The 18,388-nt window shown below is 35.3% G+C and overlaps 1 protein-coding gene across 1 annotated transcript in view; it reads right to left on the bottom strand.

Moving 5' to 3' along the window:
* Window positions 1-18,388, bottom strand: part of LOC149796954 (gamma-aminobutyric acid type B receptor subunit 2-like) — a 44,402-nt gene that overhangs the window by 4,154 nt on the left and 21,860 nt on the right. Inside the window, exons 6-14 of the mRNA XM_089960312.1 lie at window positions 15,043-15,291; window positions 13,243-13,303; window positions 12,867-12,956; window positions 8,801-8,951; window positions 7,554-7,686; window positions 5,946-6,062; window positions 5,123-5,245; window positions 4,039-4,374; window positions 1,031-1,189 (exon numbers count right to left, since the gene is read on the bottom strand). Coding sequence (XP_089816438.1) covers window positions 1,031-1,189; window positions 4,039-4,374; window positions 5,123-5,245; window positions 5,946-6,062; window positions 7,554-7,686; window positions 8,801-8,951; window positions 12,867-12,956; window positions 13,243-13,303; window positions 15,043-15,291 — 1,419 coding nt within the window. The remainder of the gene's footprint in view (window positions 1-1,030; window positions 1,190-4,038; window positions 4,375-5,122; window positions 5,246-5,945; window positions 6,063-7,553; window positions 7,687-8,800; window positions 8,952-12,866; window positions 12,957-13,242; window positions 13,304-15,042; window positions 15,292-18,388) is intronic.

Below are 18,388 nucleotides of genomic sequence, written 5' to 3'. Positions count from 1 at the left end.
CGCAGTTAAAATATGTACGTGCCGATAATAAAAGCTGCATTTTACATATTAAACTCAGTTAACTAAAATTTCAGTATTTAGTATCGAATCATTTTATGCAATGAAATAAGTTTAAATTTTAAATTACAAATCGCTCCATTTATGCAACACATTCAACTATTACGCACAATGGATATTAACGTCATAATGATTTGTTTGAAAAAAAGTATACATGCCCTCTTGAATCCGTGGATCAAACAGTTACACACTACGACGCTAAAATTTATATTATTATGGTTTCAAAACATTACTCTGTCAGATAATGCAATACAGTAAATATATAAATGTTACGGCATAAGGCCGGTTTTTCCGTGAACCGGCTCATATGTAAAAATTATGGGCAAACGAAATATAAGATTGTCCCGTGCTTTACATAATTCAAACCGTTTTTTTTTTCATTTTGTTTGAAGTTAATTTTTCTAAAAGTTTAACTGTATATTCCGAGACTGTTGTGACCTTTAGACCAGGACTTGAGAAATTGATAACAGCTCTACAACTGTAGAAGCAACATTGTCATATACACTACAAATTTAGAAATACACATACGGTAGATAAAAAAATATGGTAACTTATCCCCGTGATGAATTGTAAAATTGTTAGGCATATATCTAACTCTAAATCGTAATATTCAGTATAAATCTATTATATATATATCTGGTCAGATATCTTTATTACATCTGTTAATTTCATATTTTATTTGATAATGTGCTCAGTAATATTCCATTTTCAGTCGAAATTCGCAAGCTGTGTACTGTTTTTATTTATAAGGCTATATTGTATTTCGATACAAAGTATTGTAGCCGGTGTTATTTGAATATGATACTTCGAAACTTCACAAAACATTATGGCTGACGGAATAATAACTGGAAAAAAAATATGTTCAGACAAATGAATGCCATTCAAATGTACAAGAAAAAATTAATTATTACATGGCTTTCAAAACTGTTTTTATTTTTGTCGACTGATTTTTCAGAAAGCAAATGGACTTTACCTCGACGATCTCTCTTCTGTAGACTCTGTTTTGCACCTCCGCTCTGTAAAGCAATTCCCGTCTATCGTCTACCATAAATCTGCGGCAGTGGTTGGAATCTACCATGATTCCGGACGTTGTAATTATTGAATTACCTTTGGATGCAATAATAGCATACACCTGAAATAATAAAAATGTCAATTAATTGCACCAATAATGTTGTTTCAGACACAATGAAAACTATATTGTTCGTCTGCAGCAGCAATCATGATTCGTGAATACCAACACCTGTTTGAACTGACCAGAGCCTGATGATTTTTCCAAAAAACAGCAAGACCGTCGGTTTAATTTGATAGATCATGGAAATGTACAGTGCTTACATTCATATTCTTCGTTGAAACGCCATACAAAAACATATCCAGATAAAACGGGTGTTACTTCAGCACGGAAACCTTGCAAGTCGTTTGAATTACGTGCTAACGGTTGTTTTCCGGACCTTTGCCAGCCTCTGGCTTGTGTCGAGTTGGGGCCAATCTGTAAGTTCACAAGCTCATTTTCTTTATAGATAAACTACTTCAAAGAACAGGACTAAATTTGTATAGTAAAACACGCACTGTTACGATTGACTATCAACTTGTAAATATTATATTGAAGGTACTATGTAGAAGTGATTTTCATATAAGCATTCTATGAAATTAAATTCCCCTACAAAGTTGTGCTATATTTTTGTAAAATGAATGATGGCATCTTTTGACAAAAGGAAAAACTGTTCAGTGTTCGCGGTAAACAAGTCGTCTCCTTCAGTTTTTATTTAATTCCGATGCTAATGGAAGCGTGATTACACCGTTAATGATCAGGTAAAATACCCGTATGTAGCATGTGCAGTCTTGATAACACAAGCAATTAGAATGTTATCATGTAAAGCCCTTAGCACGTGTATTGATATTTATCTGGCATTTATCTGGCACGATCCACGTTCCTTTCTTGACATTTCTGGATTATTTGATTAATTATTTTTTATAGTCATAGTCAGTTTGGATTTGATTTCCATAACTGCTGTTTGTATCTGACGATTTGTATTCATGTTGAGCTTTGTCTTAATAATTTGCATGTAAATTCAATGTGGATGATAGAAATGCAAAGTTTAAATGGTATCCGATTTTTGCAAACTCGATCACTAGAGTATACCCCAAAGTTAGCCCATGTTTTCTTGCGTCCTTGAGACACATCAAGGGCATACATATTGCGTTATCGTCCGTCTTACAGGCCGACCGTCTTCAACATTGATAATTTTGTACTTATTAAATACGTCATTACTTAAGCATATTGTCCGTTAATAATCACTTCTAACTTTTCTCGTTTCTCATATTTCGGAATGTCAATTTAATTGTATCTGCGCCTGGATCAAAATAACACTTGATGCGAGATAGCCCATTTTTCTCACGATTGCTCTATACTAAATTCACGGTAATAAAATCGTAGTGCCAACATATTTTTTCAGACTGTTTCTACCATATGCTGCGCAATATATTCATTAAATAGAATATTTTTTTGTTACCTCTTTCTTATAATCGCCTTACTAATGCCGCAGAGTGGTATGATGAGATTTCAATAAATAGGCAGCAGATTGGTTTCAAATATAACCATTTTATTCATCAAATGAATTCTGAGACATAAATATCCCTTTTCTCCTCTCCTTAAAGTGCCATTGGATGTCTTGATTGGCTGTGTGGATGCAAGGTAAGTGTCACGGAATTGTATAAATCCCTTTATTTATTAAATACATGTACTCGGTTTTCGTTTCCTGTGTACAACGATAACTGAGGGTGATTTGCGTATTTTGTACAAATATTTTAAAACAGTGAGTTCGGTTCATCCTATGCCGCACGTGCTAAGTGCTTTCGATGAAAAACACCGATTCATCAAGCGCACAGACTATGTAGGGCTACATTGTCTGTGTAGAAATGCCTCGCCGTAAGATGAAACCATTACATTACGGAACGTCTTGTCAGTGAGCAGTATACTCAAGGACTTGCACATCTTCATCTGTAGAGGTATGCGAGTTATTTATTAAAATCCTATGTATATAACAAGTTATAACTATTGTACTACCATGTTTTGTTTGGTATATTTTCTATGTATCTCCAGCTTGCGTACTATAATGCAACTATTTTCTATTCTTGTATGTAATTTTACGGGAGTTATCAATATTAGCAACACAATTGCAATTTATTAGGAAATGTTTAGTACCATAGGATTCTTATCGGACACAGGTATGTTTGCTTATGAACCTGTATCTTGCTTTGTAATGTTGTGCCGATAATGTAATTTGTATAGCTTTCCGTGTATAACGACATTACGTGTTATCGTACATGCCATTGTCACTTCTAGTACACGGTATTAAATTTAATTTCATTTGATCGGAGTGAGATTGGTGATTTTCGTCCAAATGGAGCTGACGACCACATACCACCTAAAAGTTAATTATCATTATGTTTCTCTCCTTCCCCCCTTTCTCTCTGCATGTGTATATATTTGATATTATTATTCTAATTTAAATATCCATTTTGCCTCTACTTTACAAAGTCAAATGTATTTATCGCGTTCTCAACCTAATTTCTATATTAATTGAAGGTCTATGTTTTTGACTGAATAGGAGTTCATTTTGATAAAAGTGCTTGCGCATGGTTGACCTGTACTTTTTCGGAATTATTTCTCTCTCAAATTCCCTCTGTAAAGAATCAAGCTGAGAAATTGTTTGCATACACAAATAATTTAGATATACATCCGAATAGTTAGGGTTTTCATTAGGGTAATGTCCCGCATGTCTTTGCAATAAGCGCTTGAATTTGACGTAATTCCTATACATATATATAATTACGTACGTACGTGCGGGATAACTATTTTCAAAAGTAATTTGCTTGAATTTCATTACAAAATGCTTTTTTTTTTAATGCAGTCTGCTAAATTTTACTCTTTTGGCAATGAACAGCCACAGGGAAAGAAGATTAGTTCCTGCTGGTACTTACCTTCGGTACAAACAGAAGGCACAAGGTTGCTGTGGTGGAGAGCAGCATTATGGAAGATTCCACGACGTAGGCAAGGGTAGGGTTATGAGACAAAATGTTGGACAACACAACTACCGTCACACTCATAATCACAACGCTGTACACATTCATGCCTATGTATTGAGAATCGTTTAGGGCCGGGATCTTCACCTGTCGCGTCTCCCACGCCATATAAACACCGAAAACAAGCAGCAGTCCCTTATAGGCATATAATGCACCAGTCCATTTGTCCAGGTGCTTTGAATAACATGCATTTACTTGGTAAATAAATAGCAAGTCTTCGTCATTTTCAGAGGCCTATAAACATAAAAAATTGCTTGAATAAATGATATCAACGGATGTAACATTTTAAAATATAAAATATAATTCATGTATATATCAAATTCAGCTTTGAGTAGATAATTTAAGTGCCTTTTTCTAGTTTGATATTAGATATGATTACTTGTATGGTTCCTACAACACTTTAAAGACTAAAAGAATTCAGCCAAAAAATACAAAAACAAAACGAACAAAAAGCAGCAAAAAGCCCGAAAAACAAATAAAGCAAGACAATAAAACAAATACAAAACTAGAATCATGGTTGTAATAAAGATAAAGCCTTCCAGATAAATGTAAACATGATTTACTGAACGATAAAAAATAAAAGATACAGATGCCAAAACTTTGTAAAGTGTGTATAAATTTAAAGATAAAGAAAAACACGTGGCAACACACACACACACACACACACACACACACACACACACACATATATATATATATATATATATATATATATATATATATATATATATATATATATATATATATATATATATATATTCCTGCAAATATATTAGACATGATAAATAATCTTAACGGTTTTTCCATCGACTACACACGAATTAGCCAATAACAATCTTAAGGTATTGACATTAAAATCTGCTTTGAGATGAATAATCTGTCTTTGTACGCCATATTTTCGTGATTCGGATAACAAAATGAGATAAAATCCGACTAATTAATCACTAGAATGTACTTTAAATATTCTTGTGCTCGAACTCACCTCAATAGTAAGGTTTGTTATCTGCTTATACATAGGGTCTACTAAAACCCAAGCCAGTACTACTCCAGAATCCACAATTAAGAGTGCTCCGATAATGAAAAGCAATTGCTTATCGCGCAGTAGCTGAAAGTGAATACGAAGCAGGATATAGCAAATTAGGTTGATCATTCGACACAAAAGACATTATTAGAAAAGACATGATGATAACCTTTTGTTATTCCACCAACAATATTTCTAACAACACAGGACGGTTAAAAAATATACAATTACCTTCATGAAAACTAATTGAAAGAAGCCTTTCCTTGGGAATATATTTAATCAACTTTAAACAGTATTAGTAGTGTCTGTGCACCTGATGTAGTAAATCCTTTCGATTCTACAACAATAATTTTATATACACTGTCCATTGAAAATAAAGTACACGATTTAGTGTATTCTAGTTGAGAAAGATACCATGACGATCGCCGTTTAACAAGAGATGATCATTAATTTTCTGCCAGTAACATCTGCGTATATTAGTAGCATTTTTTATTCATTCTCTGGCTGTAATTTCTAAGAAGGACGTAAAATCATTTTAACAAAAGATTGACACTTGCAACATAGCTACATTTATACGTATATGCACAATGATACACGGATTACACACACACACACACACACACACACACACACACACACACACACACACACACACATATATATATATATATATATATATATATATATATATATATATATATATATATATATATATATATATATATATATATATATATATATATATATAAAGTAAGGACTAGGCAATAAGCGACTGGTGACACACCTTACTTTTAATCAGTCCTCTATTCACCCTGGTGAATATCTGATGTACTCGGTAAGTCTTTGTGAACATGGCTCCAAAAGCCAGCGAGAATCCAGCAGCAAACAGAAACACGCATATCTGCAATGTTCGCAAGTAATACTATTTATTCATTTCTCATCTTTGTAAAGTCGCACTCTTGCAGGCTTATATTTGGAAAAGTCTACATTTTGTGACCTAAATATCTTTTTTATGTATTCATTTTAAAAGTTTTTGAGGAAGCAATGATTCTGAGATAGTTGCGTTTATAACGATTGTCATGAAACCTAACTTGAACATTGATCCAAGGTAGCGAAAGGATAAAATTAATGAATTCAAGTAACTGTGTAAGATAGAATGAGAATGAGAAAGTTTGAATGTTCAGCATTTTGTTTCTCTCTCGTAATTATATGCATGAAAAGAGGTGAACTTATGCTTAGAAATATGATTTATCAACGTTTGCTTCGATAACAGGTATTTTAATTGGTAAATATTACTTTGTTGCTGGCTGTAGGCTGCATTAAATTCATCTAGGGCAATTTTTGCGTATTTTCTAGCCGTAGGCTGTGTATTAGAGTTAAAGCAAAACGAAGTCGAGTGATTCTACTTAGCGCAAGTGAATGATGGTTAAACATTCCAATCAAATAACAAGGCAAACGACTTGATTATTGTGGTGTCAAAGCAAACATCCGTGCAATAAAAGTTGTACTTAGGGTAATTGAATGCAAAGGACCAATTTTATTTGCTTTGGATGTCAATCAGGCGGTCGTTGCCTCAAGAAGCCATTTGCATGTCGACAGAAAACCAACGAAGTACCAATTTGAACTGAACATCGAAGATTCGAAATCTTTATTGCCTTCTGATTAAGCTCGCGTTGTAACGGTCATTAATACTTTGACCGTGATTATGGACTTTTATATCGAAACAATTGCAAATAAAAGATGTCCTTTTGTGTTGGTCTTATTCTTTGATTTGACTGTGATAGTGATTTCGAAAAGACATGAAAGGCAAGAACAAGCATTATCAAACCGTAGTGGAATAGTTTAACATTAAACGTGTTACTAGCTTTATTCTCATAATACTATAAGAAAGCGGCTTGAATAAGATGAAACACTCGTTGAAGTAAATACATATTTCAAATAGGATTTTCTTTCACTATAATTCCTGTGAATACACATTAAAATACATCGTCGATGAGATCAATTTTATGGGGATTAGGACAACAAGGCTGAACGTCTGCTGATGTCACCGCGCTGTTAAGCCCAACAAGTTGATGATCTGTAAAACATCAGTAAAATACAAGTTCCTTGATGTTCTCTACGCTCAGAAGGGTCAGTGTTGTAGTCTTAGGTCATTCGCATTTGAAGCTCAGAATAAAGGGAACCATTATCGCCCGAATTCAATTTAAAACTAAACTTATGGATGTCTTACATGATCTATTAATGAAGACGGTAACATATGTATGTATGTATGTATGTATGTATGTATGTATGTATGTATGTATGTATGTATGTGTGTGTGTGTGTGTGCGTGTGTGCGTGCGTGCGTGTGTGTGTGTGTGCGACATGCAGACAGAAAGACAAAGAGACTTACCGTACATTGATATGGATAGTATTTGTCTTCAATTGAGCTGTCATCAAAACCTAGAACAATGACTCCCATATATACAAGCATGCATCCAATCACAGCCACGTTATTTAGCTTTGGACTGGAGAGTTTAATGTACCTAGAAAATACAGTTTTATAAAGAAAACATATTTGATATTGATTCTTCAAAAGATTGTCCCATTTGGAAGGTATAAAACCCTCCATACGTCGACCTTTTAATTCATATTAAATTTTATTACTGTACAAGAAAATGAAAAATAAATATGAAAATCATTTCCTGCGCTGATATTTTTTTTTAATGCAAAATGTTCATGGATAATATTAAAAGTCTTGAACCTCGTGATGTTACAGGGAAAACGACGATAAATCTCTTTCCTATTTTGCGTTGAATATGATAGTACCCAAAATTGCAAAATCGAAGACGAATGACAGGAATCTTAAGCAGTCAAACACCATATATAGATTTCTTGCCTTACGAGTGTGATGCCATTTTTGACGAGATTACAAAATGGTCTTCTTATGTGGCATCAGAACGCCAAGGGTGTACAATAGTTTCCTATGTCTAGTGATACATGGATTATCATTATTTCTTTCAGTACAAAATGACCTACATTCAGGTAGAAACAACAGAGTAGCTTCCTACGTCTCACTAACAGATATTGATCATCCATGAGATTCGCAATATATTATGTCAGACATGTGGAAAAAAATACTAGTGCATGAAAATACTACATCATTCATCTTATATTGGACTGCAGCCTTCTTCCATCTTGCATATTTTGAAATTCACACTTTTGTAACATGTACATAAAATTTGCCACTAGACCAGGTATACTAGTTTATCAGAACACCGGACAGATCCAGCGAGATCGAAAAGCCAGATAAAATGAGGGAGCAATCAAAATGTGTCACTTTGAAGAAATGAGACTGATCACAAGAATGAGGTTCACGTTTTAATTTGTACTTGTTTTACAGGAAGATGAGACTCTTCTTGTTCACTCGTCTAAATAGAAGCACTAAATGACCTTCATTTGATATTGAGTCTTAATGCTGGTTGGATTTAACTTTAAACATTTTGAGCGGAAAGTGAGTAAAACATTTTATAACATATATGCCAGTTTACAACATGTTTGTGCCTGCACTATTTCTGGACGTTTACTAGTTTTTATTTGCTTGCAAGACGTGTCTATATTGAAGTCCTACGTGAATGAAAATCTGTTTAAGGACCATACCTGAGTTTCCTGTTGTACAGATTGTACATAAGGAAGATTAGGGCAAGGAGAAGACCAATAAGACTGGCACAGCTAATGCAATAGAAGGCCACCGGAATTATTTTCTTCTGGCGGGAAACAAGCACGTTCTTGTCTCGTGGAGCACGGCCACCTGGTCAGAAAAGTGTTTATATTAAAACGTTATATCAGAAGTTAAACAAATATAATGAATCAATACGCTGCTTAAATGTAAGGCTGATATTCAATTCATTTTTTACTGCGCGTTTTTTTTTGTGTGTGTAAAGTTAGTAAAACATGGTCAGACTAAAATAAAAGCAAGAAGAAAAGAAAAACAAACACAAATACTTATTTTGCCATAATTCATTCGAAACTATGATGCATATAAACATATCCTCGACAGTTTTGTTGTTCCTACCCCTTCAGGGTCTGATGTATGGGTCCAAGAGAGATTTCCGATTCTGTTCAATCTTTACTATTGATCCGAACAACTGTCAATAAACGACTGCATGTGACAAAACAAAAATTAAAGTTGAAGATAAATTATGTAGTAAGAAATATTCTTGTTGAATTCGGACACTCGTTTAAAAGTCTAATAAATGTCTAACAAAATAAAAAGGATGCTCACAGCAATATGTAATAACGTGAAGCAGTCGGCTGAAATGCTACTTTGTTAAATATTCTTGTAAAAATCGCCTAAAGGTTGCAAACATTGCCACCTAAGTATAATCTTGGTTTAAGCATCCGCCAGTTACATGAACCCCGGCTGGCCGATTAGTCTAAGGCCGCGGGTGGCCGAGTGGTCTAAGGCCGCGGGTGGCCGAGTGGTCTAAGGCGTTCGTCTTTACAGATCACTCAGATCTCACCTCTATCCGCGTGGGTTCGAGTCTCAACTCGGCTAATGTGCGCATGTGACAAAGTTTTCACAAGCTTTCTGTGGGTTGGTGGTTCTTTCCCGGGATTTCCTGTGTGCTTCCTTCAGATGTTTACTGGCCGCCACGTATATCATGTGCTGCAAAGGGGCGTTAAAGGCGTTAAACTCGTATATCAGAATCGAGAAACTCTTTACTTCTTCCGTTACACTGGTTGTAGATAAAGCCGGAAATTGCATTCATTATACCCAGTAAGTTCCATCTCGCTAATCTCCTTGGTGTGAAAATCTCATTTTCTCAAATTCAATTAAGAGCTGGATATTTGTCATCTTTGACGGAAAGCCATTCATTGTTTTTTGTACATTTAATCTTTGAAATAAACATACGAATCAAATGTGCCATCCGAGCTTAATAATCGGTCATAGACTTCTTCGTAAATAAATAACGAACAGATCCAAATCAACGGCAAAAATTTCATTATAGGCTGTTTATTCGTATTTCTTCGTTTTGTAACCTGAGAAAAGTTTCATTCTGAGTTAACCCATTACCATCTACTGCAACAGATTTTGTTGATTTGAATAAATTTTGTTCACTAAAACAGATGTCATTTGAGAATGGTTTGAGCGTCTCAGACGTGTCCTTTAATTAAGTTTATACAAGGAGAAATTCGTTAACTTATAATATGTAATCCCTTCTGATGTTAATTATACTGTAGACCGGTTATTATGAATTTCAGATGGGATGTGTGTGTGTGTGTGGTTTGGATTTTTAACGTAGCTTTAACAATTTTTCAGTCATATCGATACGATGTCTGCAGTGTGACAGTTTATAGTGATGTCTAGCACCCAGTCACATTATCCTGACACCAGGCCGTCCAGTCCTAACACTAACCTCTTAATGCTGAGCGCCAAGCGAGGCAGCTGTTAGTACCATTTTTGTAAGTCTTTGGTATGACTCGGCCGGGGATCGAACCCACGACCTCCCGCTTCCGAGGCGGACGCTCTAGCCACTAGGCCACCGGAGCGGTGAATTTCAGATGGGAAAGTTTGACTTCTCATCTTACATAACTAAATGGTTTATTCTGGCTTTTCTGCTCCATAAAATTTCAGAACAACCACATAAACGGTTTACCTGAGTAAAGAAGTTATCGTGTCAAGTTTTCGACACCGAGCAAAACAGCACCGTCAGCACGTTTAATTTTTTGAAAGGATTTAGCCTTATAAAAGAGCAAGTACCCAGTCTATCAGAATACAATCATCTTGGGTATGAAAGCTATTGCTAATTCTATTATTAGATGACCTGTTCACCTTGAGACTGTTTTTCAATACTTTGTACAACAAACATATTTAGCTTCGTAGGTGGTGAAAGCAATAAAATGTTCTACGATGTATTACTAATGTAAGAGGATTGCCCCTCATTCCTATCATGTTTTAATACGAATACATAACAACGTATTATGTGCGCAGACTGGTTTCTCTGGAAGCGCTTGTTTTAATACTTTAATGGTATACAAAATTGGATCTTTCTATTTGATATCGAAAGATGATTTATGCAATTATATTGTTTTATAAAGATTGTATATTTCTTTTTTTATCCTTATCTAAGTAAAATAAAACAGACTGGCATCTTTTACAGGTATTTCCGAGAGCACACAGGATATTTTATTCATTGGTTTGTGCACAGTATCAGTGAAGTTTTTCAACAGTCGCATGACATCATTATAGGATTTATAAAAATGCTTTTTGTTTATTTCTTTATCTGAAAATACGAGTTGGTGTTGGTAGCGTATATACTCGCGTATAAGCTGGATCCAAGTATAACTTGGGGTATTGCATTTCGATGGCCAGGGCAGATCAGGATCTGTGTGGTTTGCAGTTGTACCCGGATTATAAGCGAGTATATAAGCTGTATATTAAGTTATCGTGATGGTCGTGGTAGAAGCATTGAAAAAGATAAGAATGACAATGCAATCGTTATCACAAGGTAGTTAAATGAAAAGAAAAAGATAAACAAGACTAAACGCGAACATTTATGAAATAAACAGAGTTTTGACTAAGGTCGAACATCGTTCTGCATTCGAAGAATTCATGATGCATTAGCGCTAACGCATTTTGATTCGCACGTTCGATGATCGCGCTAAGGTCCACGACATTACAAAATTTATAGCATTTCAGCCTGACCTGTTCTGGAAGTTTCTTGTACTCTAGGCTCTTGAAGACGCACTGCAAAGAAACTTCGCAGCTATATACTCAAACTATATTTGATACTTTCCAAGGTACAAATACATCATGATTTTGTATTTATGTGCCTTTAGCAAGTACATAAACCGGCCAGCTGAACTAGTGATTAGGCTAGCCGAATTTTTGCTTTGATATATGTTGTTGTTGTTGTTGTAGGGTTTAACGCCATTTTTCATCACAAGATAAGCTATACATGGCGGCCAGTATAAATGGTGGAGTAAGAACCCTGGAAAATTCAGGGAAGAACCACCGACCCACGAGAAGCTACTGGCAGGCTTTCCCACATACCCACGCTAGCCGAGCCTTGGACTCGAACCCACGCAGACAGAGGTGAGATGACAGTGATCCGGAACGGTGAGCGCTTTAGACCACTCGGCCACTCGGGGCCCCTGCTTTGATATATTGCAAGGGCAACAAACTTCGACTCACCTTTTCTTTATGCAGTGGATTTAATAAGAGAAGCTTTGTGAACATGTTTACACAGTGCGTCTTTTTTGACAATTCAATCGTGTCGCAAACGTCTAGATCTGAGCAACAGGGAATCCAAAAATGTTGGGGGTGGGGGGCTTTTTTGCAAGGTAAATGACCTTATTGCTGATATAAAAAATGTCCAAAAGGAAAAGTTAAAAATCTCAAGGCATATTCTTTTCACACGTGTTACATTTGTCGTTTCTAGACGAGAAACAAGAAATATAAGCAAATTCGTTTGAGCTGATAATAATTGCCATATTATTTGCCATGAAAACATGGAAGGATGAAGCACTTATCACGGATCATGTTGTTGACTGCCGAATACGTACCTAAATTTTATTATAGTCGAAACAAATTTAAAAAAAACCACAGCAAAAATCTCCCAATAATAATCACTTTTGTTTGATTAAAAAGTTGGTACTCAGTGAATGATATGCAAAGTTAAAGCTAGGTTCCTTTCTGATATGAAAAACGTATCATGCTAACCTTTCCATAAAATAGGCTGACAAGATGGGCAGTAAAAGTTCAATTTTCCATTGTCAGGTTCATACAGGGCTATTCTCCTCATCGCATCTCCTAAAATAGAGAGAAAACAAATTTCTTATCTCTATAGGAATTAAGCTAAATTGCACAAGGAATATTGATATATTATTACAATCCTAAGAAGCTGTAAATGATTCCATCCTACCTAAAATAAAAGCTAGTACAGCGCTCAATTAATCCAAAATAGCATTTTAATGACGCGGTATTTCCAGTTTTGACAAGACCTAAAACTTTGATTGAAGTCAGATTACTGGAACTGAGTCGGAAACAGATGCTGATTCCTGTTGAGGATTATTAAGTAATATAAATGCTGATTTACCTTGATTTTGATTAATTACAGCGATTCCTTCCCTATCCGGTCCTTGGAAAGAGATCGGTCCCTGGAAATTTAAGCAAAAATGTATTTAACAATAACTTTCCCGCTGTGTATACCTGCAGCGAATCCCGTACCTTAATTAAATGCACACCAATAAATTATTTGCGAGACAGAGTAGTACTATTGTTTTCAGATCAACTTGGGAAACATTGTCGATGATTCAATAAGTATAAATAATGTAATACATAGTCTAATTAAAATATAATTAAGATGAATTCTGAAATTAATTAATATGCTGGCGAAAAGGGTCTGGCTGAAACAAAGTTATAGTTTAAACTGAAGTGTCTTTGAACCGTTATTGGCTGCTTGTTGCTTTGCATGTATGTGAAGGGTATACATATACATCAACACAATCATGGCTATATAATAACAAGTAAACGTTAAGTACAAAAAAGGTTAAGCTAAATAATCGCTAAAATCATTACATCAAAACCCTCCCCAATACTCATAGACATGAATCCGTCAATAAATATGTTAAAGAAGATAAATACGTAAAACAGTCTCTAAATTAGAAACAAGAAAAAGATATAGATACAAAATAACAATCCTTAAATGCTGTAAATCACCCAAGTATAGAAATGTATTCACCACAGTGTTCAGATGGTTATGAAAAATCTGCATAGATAAATATCCATTGGCAGAGAGATAGGCCGTTAAATACATAACTAGATAGATAACGATATGTGATAAAAGAGATGTACTATTCATCCTGGTAAAATATCGAACGAAGAAAGCAACGTACTCACACACGAAGGGACAGATACTAGGATTAAGACTGAGACAGGCCACAGACAGATACGAGCAATAAAAACTGAAAAGGCAAACTCTTAAAACATCATAACTTTGTCATCCAATACAATATGACATCTACCGTTAAGTATGTACTTTCTTAACAGTAACTGTCACAATTTTGACTTTTAAAGATGCAGTCCCGATGGTAAATGTGACAACTGCGAATGTTGTTACTTGTTCCTTTAACTAGAACCAGTGAACGTCTAACAGACAGATTACGGACTAAGGTCAATTTATGACATGTAGTGGTATTTGTGACACTTCCCGGCGATACACATGCACTGTGATCGAGTTCTGCCATTCAGGAGGTAAAATTAGGTCAGTGATATGTATTATACGCCAGTGACAAAATACCACCTCACCCGTCTGAAATGTTCCATGTGAAGAACGTCAATTTCCAGCAAGGATAATATGACCCAAAGCTTGTTTATGGAGTTATAATTCCAAAGTCCACATATTTTGCCAAGTAGATATAACTTGCCATATAATTCAGTATTTAAAGTGACTATATGGAATTTTCTCTTTAGCAAAGTAGCTTTGACTGCTGCCTTGACCATTAGTACCAATATGACTGGAGCTATGCAGAATCAGTTATCTCTTCATGTGTAGAAGACTTTCGCCTTCTAAATCTTGCCCGTTTCTTGTAGTGATAACATGCAAAAGTATCAACGCTTATTCGTCTGCACATTTGTAGAGAAGAAAGAAAGCACAACCATAGTTCCGGGAAAAATGATAAGGTTTGAAAAAGACAAATCAAGGATGAATATTGTTTATTCTGGATTTCTGCTTTCCTAGCTTCTTTCAAGCTACATAGCTATTGATTTTAGATAACTAAAAAATATAAATATTTTTTCAAGTAACTACGTATTTGTCAATGAGTTATACCACGGACTAAAATAACGTGTTATACTCTATTGTAATTACTATCAAAGAAACATTTATAGCACTTACGGATATTCCAAGAAACTCAAGATCCTGCATTATATTGAAGAAAACTTTCCTTAGCTTTTCCCCATTATCATAGTTGAAGGATTCTAATGAAAATTCATATGTTGAATTTTTACCACTTTTCGACCAATGAAGTGCTTTACGTAACGTCAGTGCTATAGTCCAAATGGTGTCGTACGTGCTAGTAGCGTAGGGCGACATGGGTTTAGTACCGTTGTATTTCTCATAGTCTACAAGGAAGTCGCGTAGACTCTGTTGAAAACAAAAGAAGTATTTCAGTGAACATAACAATGTATTTGGCTCTAGTTAGTAAGAAATGAATAAAACTGATTTGTATAATACTCTGAAAATATTCTTCCTTTGGGTATAACGCAGGTTATATTATATACAAAAGGCTAGTCGGATGACTTTCAGACCGTCCATTGATATATATGAAACATTCATTCACTAACGTGAATACAATTTAACATTTATTTTCTGATTAACATGATGCTTTCGTAAATCAATCATTTTGCAGAAGTCAAACCCAAATGTATATCTACACGAAGCTAACACAAAAACGTCATTTCAAACAAAAATTAAATCAAGTTACCATCTTGCACCACAACCACTTCGTTTGAGAGTTCTGTTTCGATAACAGCCACCCCAAAAATTAGTAACTGGCGATGGAATATTTTCCTTGCCGACCTAGGACACATGATAGCAGGAACTCTGATGATTTTAAATACACGTCAGGCATGAGTATCCAACTGCTAGTAATACTTAAGTTCTCCCTGTAGCAGATGAAGAAGACGATGGGATGTGCTTAATACTTACTGTAGATGAAAACGGTGGGATCTGTTTAATACTTACTGCAGATGAAGACGGTGGGATGTGTTTGGTACTTACTGTAGATGAAGACGGTGGAGAGGGGGTGTTTGGTACTTACTGTAGATGAAGACGGTGGGATGTGTTTGATACTTACTGTACATGAAGACGGTGGGATGTGTTTCATAGTTACTGTAGATGAAGACGATGTGATGTGTTTGATATTTACTGTAGATGAAGACGGTGGGGGTGTTTGATACTTACTGAAGAGGAAGACGGTGGGGGTGTTTGATACGTACTGTAGATGAAGACGGTGGGATGTGTTTGATATTTACTGTAGAAGAAGACGGTGGGGGGTGTTTGATACTTATGTAGACGAAGACAGTGGGATGTGTTTGATATTTACTGTAGATGAAGAGGGTGGGATGTGTTTGCTACTTACTGTACATGAAGACGGTGGGATGTGTTTGATATTTACTGTAGATGAAGAGGGTGGGATGTGTTTGCTACTTACTGTACATGAAGACGGTGGGATGTGTTTGATAGTTACTGTAGATAAAGACGGTGGGATGTGTTTCATACTTACTACAGATGAAGACGGTGGGATGTGTTTCATACTTACTACAGATGAAGACGGTGGGGTGTGTTTCCTGCTAACTACAGATGAAGACGGTGCGATGTGTTTCATACTTACTACAGAAGATTACGACGGGATGTGTTTCATACTTATTGCACATGAAGACGGTGTTATGTGTTTGCTACATATTGTACATGAAGACGGTGGGATGTGTTTCATACTTATTGCACATGAAGACGGTGGGATGTGTTTCATACTTATTGCACATGAAGACGGTGGGATGTGTTGATACATATTTCAAATGAAGACGGTGGGATGTGTTTGGTACATATTGCACATGAAGACGGTGGGATGTGTTTGGTACATATTGCACATGAAGACGGTGGGATGCGTTTCATACTTATTGCACATGATTACAGTGTGGTGTGTTTGGTACTTATTGCACATGAAGACGGTGTTATGTGTTTCATACTTATTGCACATGAAGACGGTGGGATGTGTTTCATACTTATTCCACATGAAGACGGTGGGATGTGTTTGGTATTTATTGCAGATGAAGAAGTTGATATGTGTTTGATATTTATTGTAGATGAAGACGTTGCGATGAAGTTATGGACATTCCAAAATCATGCTTGTGTTATTTTTTTTTCTTTTATATGCAAGTGTAATAAAATATGAAATACTTTAAATAATATCAGATTGTTTCACAAAAATAAATATCAAACAATTTTCAAATGACTTTCGAATATGAAATCAGTCAATAGAACACATATCAAGTGACCTTTTATACCAACCTAAAAAAGAAATGTAAGTTCTTATACTGAAAGAAAGCCTGCATTGATCACATGACTTCCTATCTCATGCAAATATACCCAGAGATACATATTGGCAGTTTATCATAACATATGACCATCCCATTGTTTACATGAAGTCATAATGCAATCTTGCGACAGCATTGGAATTTCAGAACATGTGGACGCTTATCCCTTTGAAGGATTTAAAAACTGTGTTTAATATAGCTACATTTTGTAGTCACAAGTGTTTCACCAAAACGTCGACGTCAATAATCTTGAAAGTTGCACCATGAAAGACAATGACATAAAACGTCAAACGTTTCACATGCACAGCTAACGCACGTGTGATTCCAGCACTTTTTGTTTGAAGGTTGATGAAACGTCATTAGGTAAACATAATGAAAATGTTTAAAGTCAGTGTTGTAGCAAGGTTTCAGTCGATGTAAGCAAATTTATTTTCAATCTTTATCTTGGAAAACGTTATGACAGGAAAATATATACTCTTTGGGCAATATACATAAACGTTTTCTGTGTTGTATATTTCCAGACTTACAATATTAATATAGAGGTGCTTTTCCATTTTTTCTTCTTCTTACACTTGAGCTAAATATCACAGAAATCGAATCAAAACACTACCTATCTTCAAAAGATAAATCAGTACAATTAGAAACTGCTAAGAAAAGGTGCTCATTACAAAACGATACTAACACAGCCAAGTTGTAATTAGCTGTCCCGTTATTTACTTACCGTCTGGAAAGGATGGAATCACGACCAGATGTATAAACTTCTATCACCATTAAACATAATAATTTACAACAGGACCTTTGGACTCGTCGCTCTACAATATTGATCACATTATTTGCCAGTGCCCCAATGACGAAATGAAAGTCTATTTACAAATATTGTAACGCAACAGAATGATAATATAGGCGATGCCTAAATTACTGGTGACCAAACAGTCACGTGACTTCACATGCGGTGTCACTAAGATATTGATGAAATGTGAAGAAGGGAAGCTAATAAATGCATGTTTTACTCAAGAAAGCCGAAAGCCGATTCCACACACGTTCCCTTTCCTTTAAGTTGAACTGTTACTATTGCCTGTCTACAAGAATGAAGTACGTATAAATTGCAAACAGAAATAACATTTCCAGGCTAACTACAATTCATA

The sequence above is a fragment of the Sinohyriopsis cumingii genome, chromosome 6, assembly GCF_028554795.1.
Source record: "Sinohyriopsis cumingii isolate HCF-2022 chromosome 6, ASM2855479v2, whole genome shotgun sequence".
NCBI classification, from domain to species: Eukaryota; Metazoa; Mollusca; class Bivalvia; order Unionida; family Unionidae; genus Sinohyriopsis; species Sinohyriopsis cumingii.
The sequence above is the reverse complement of the archived record's forward strand: the minus strand, read 5'-3'. Positions and strand labels throughout refer to the sequence as shown.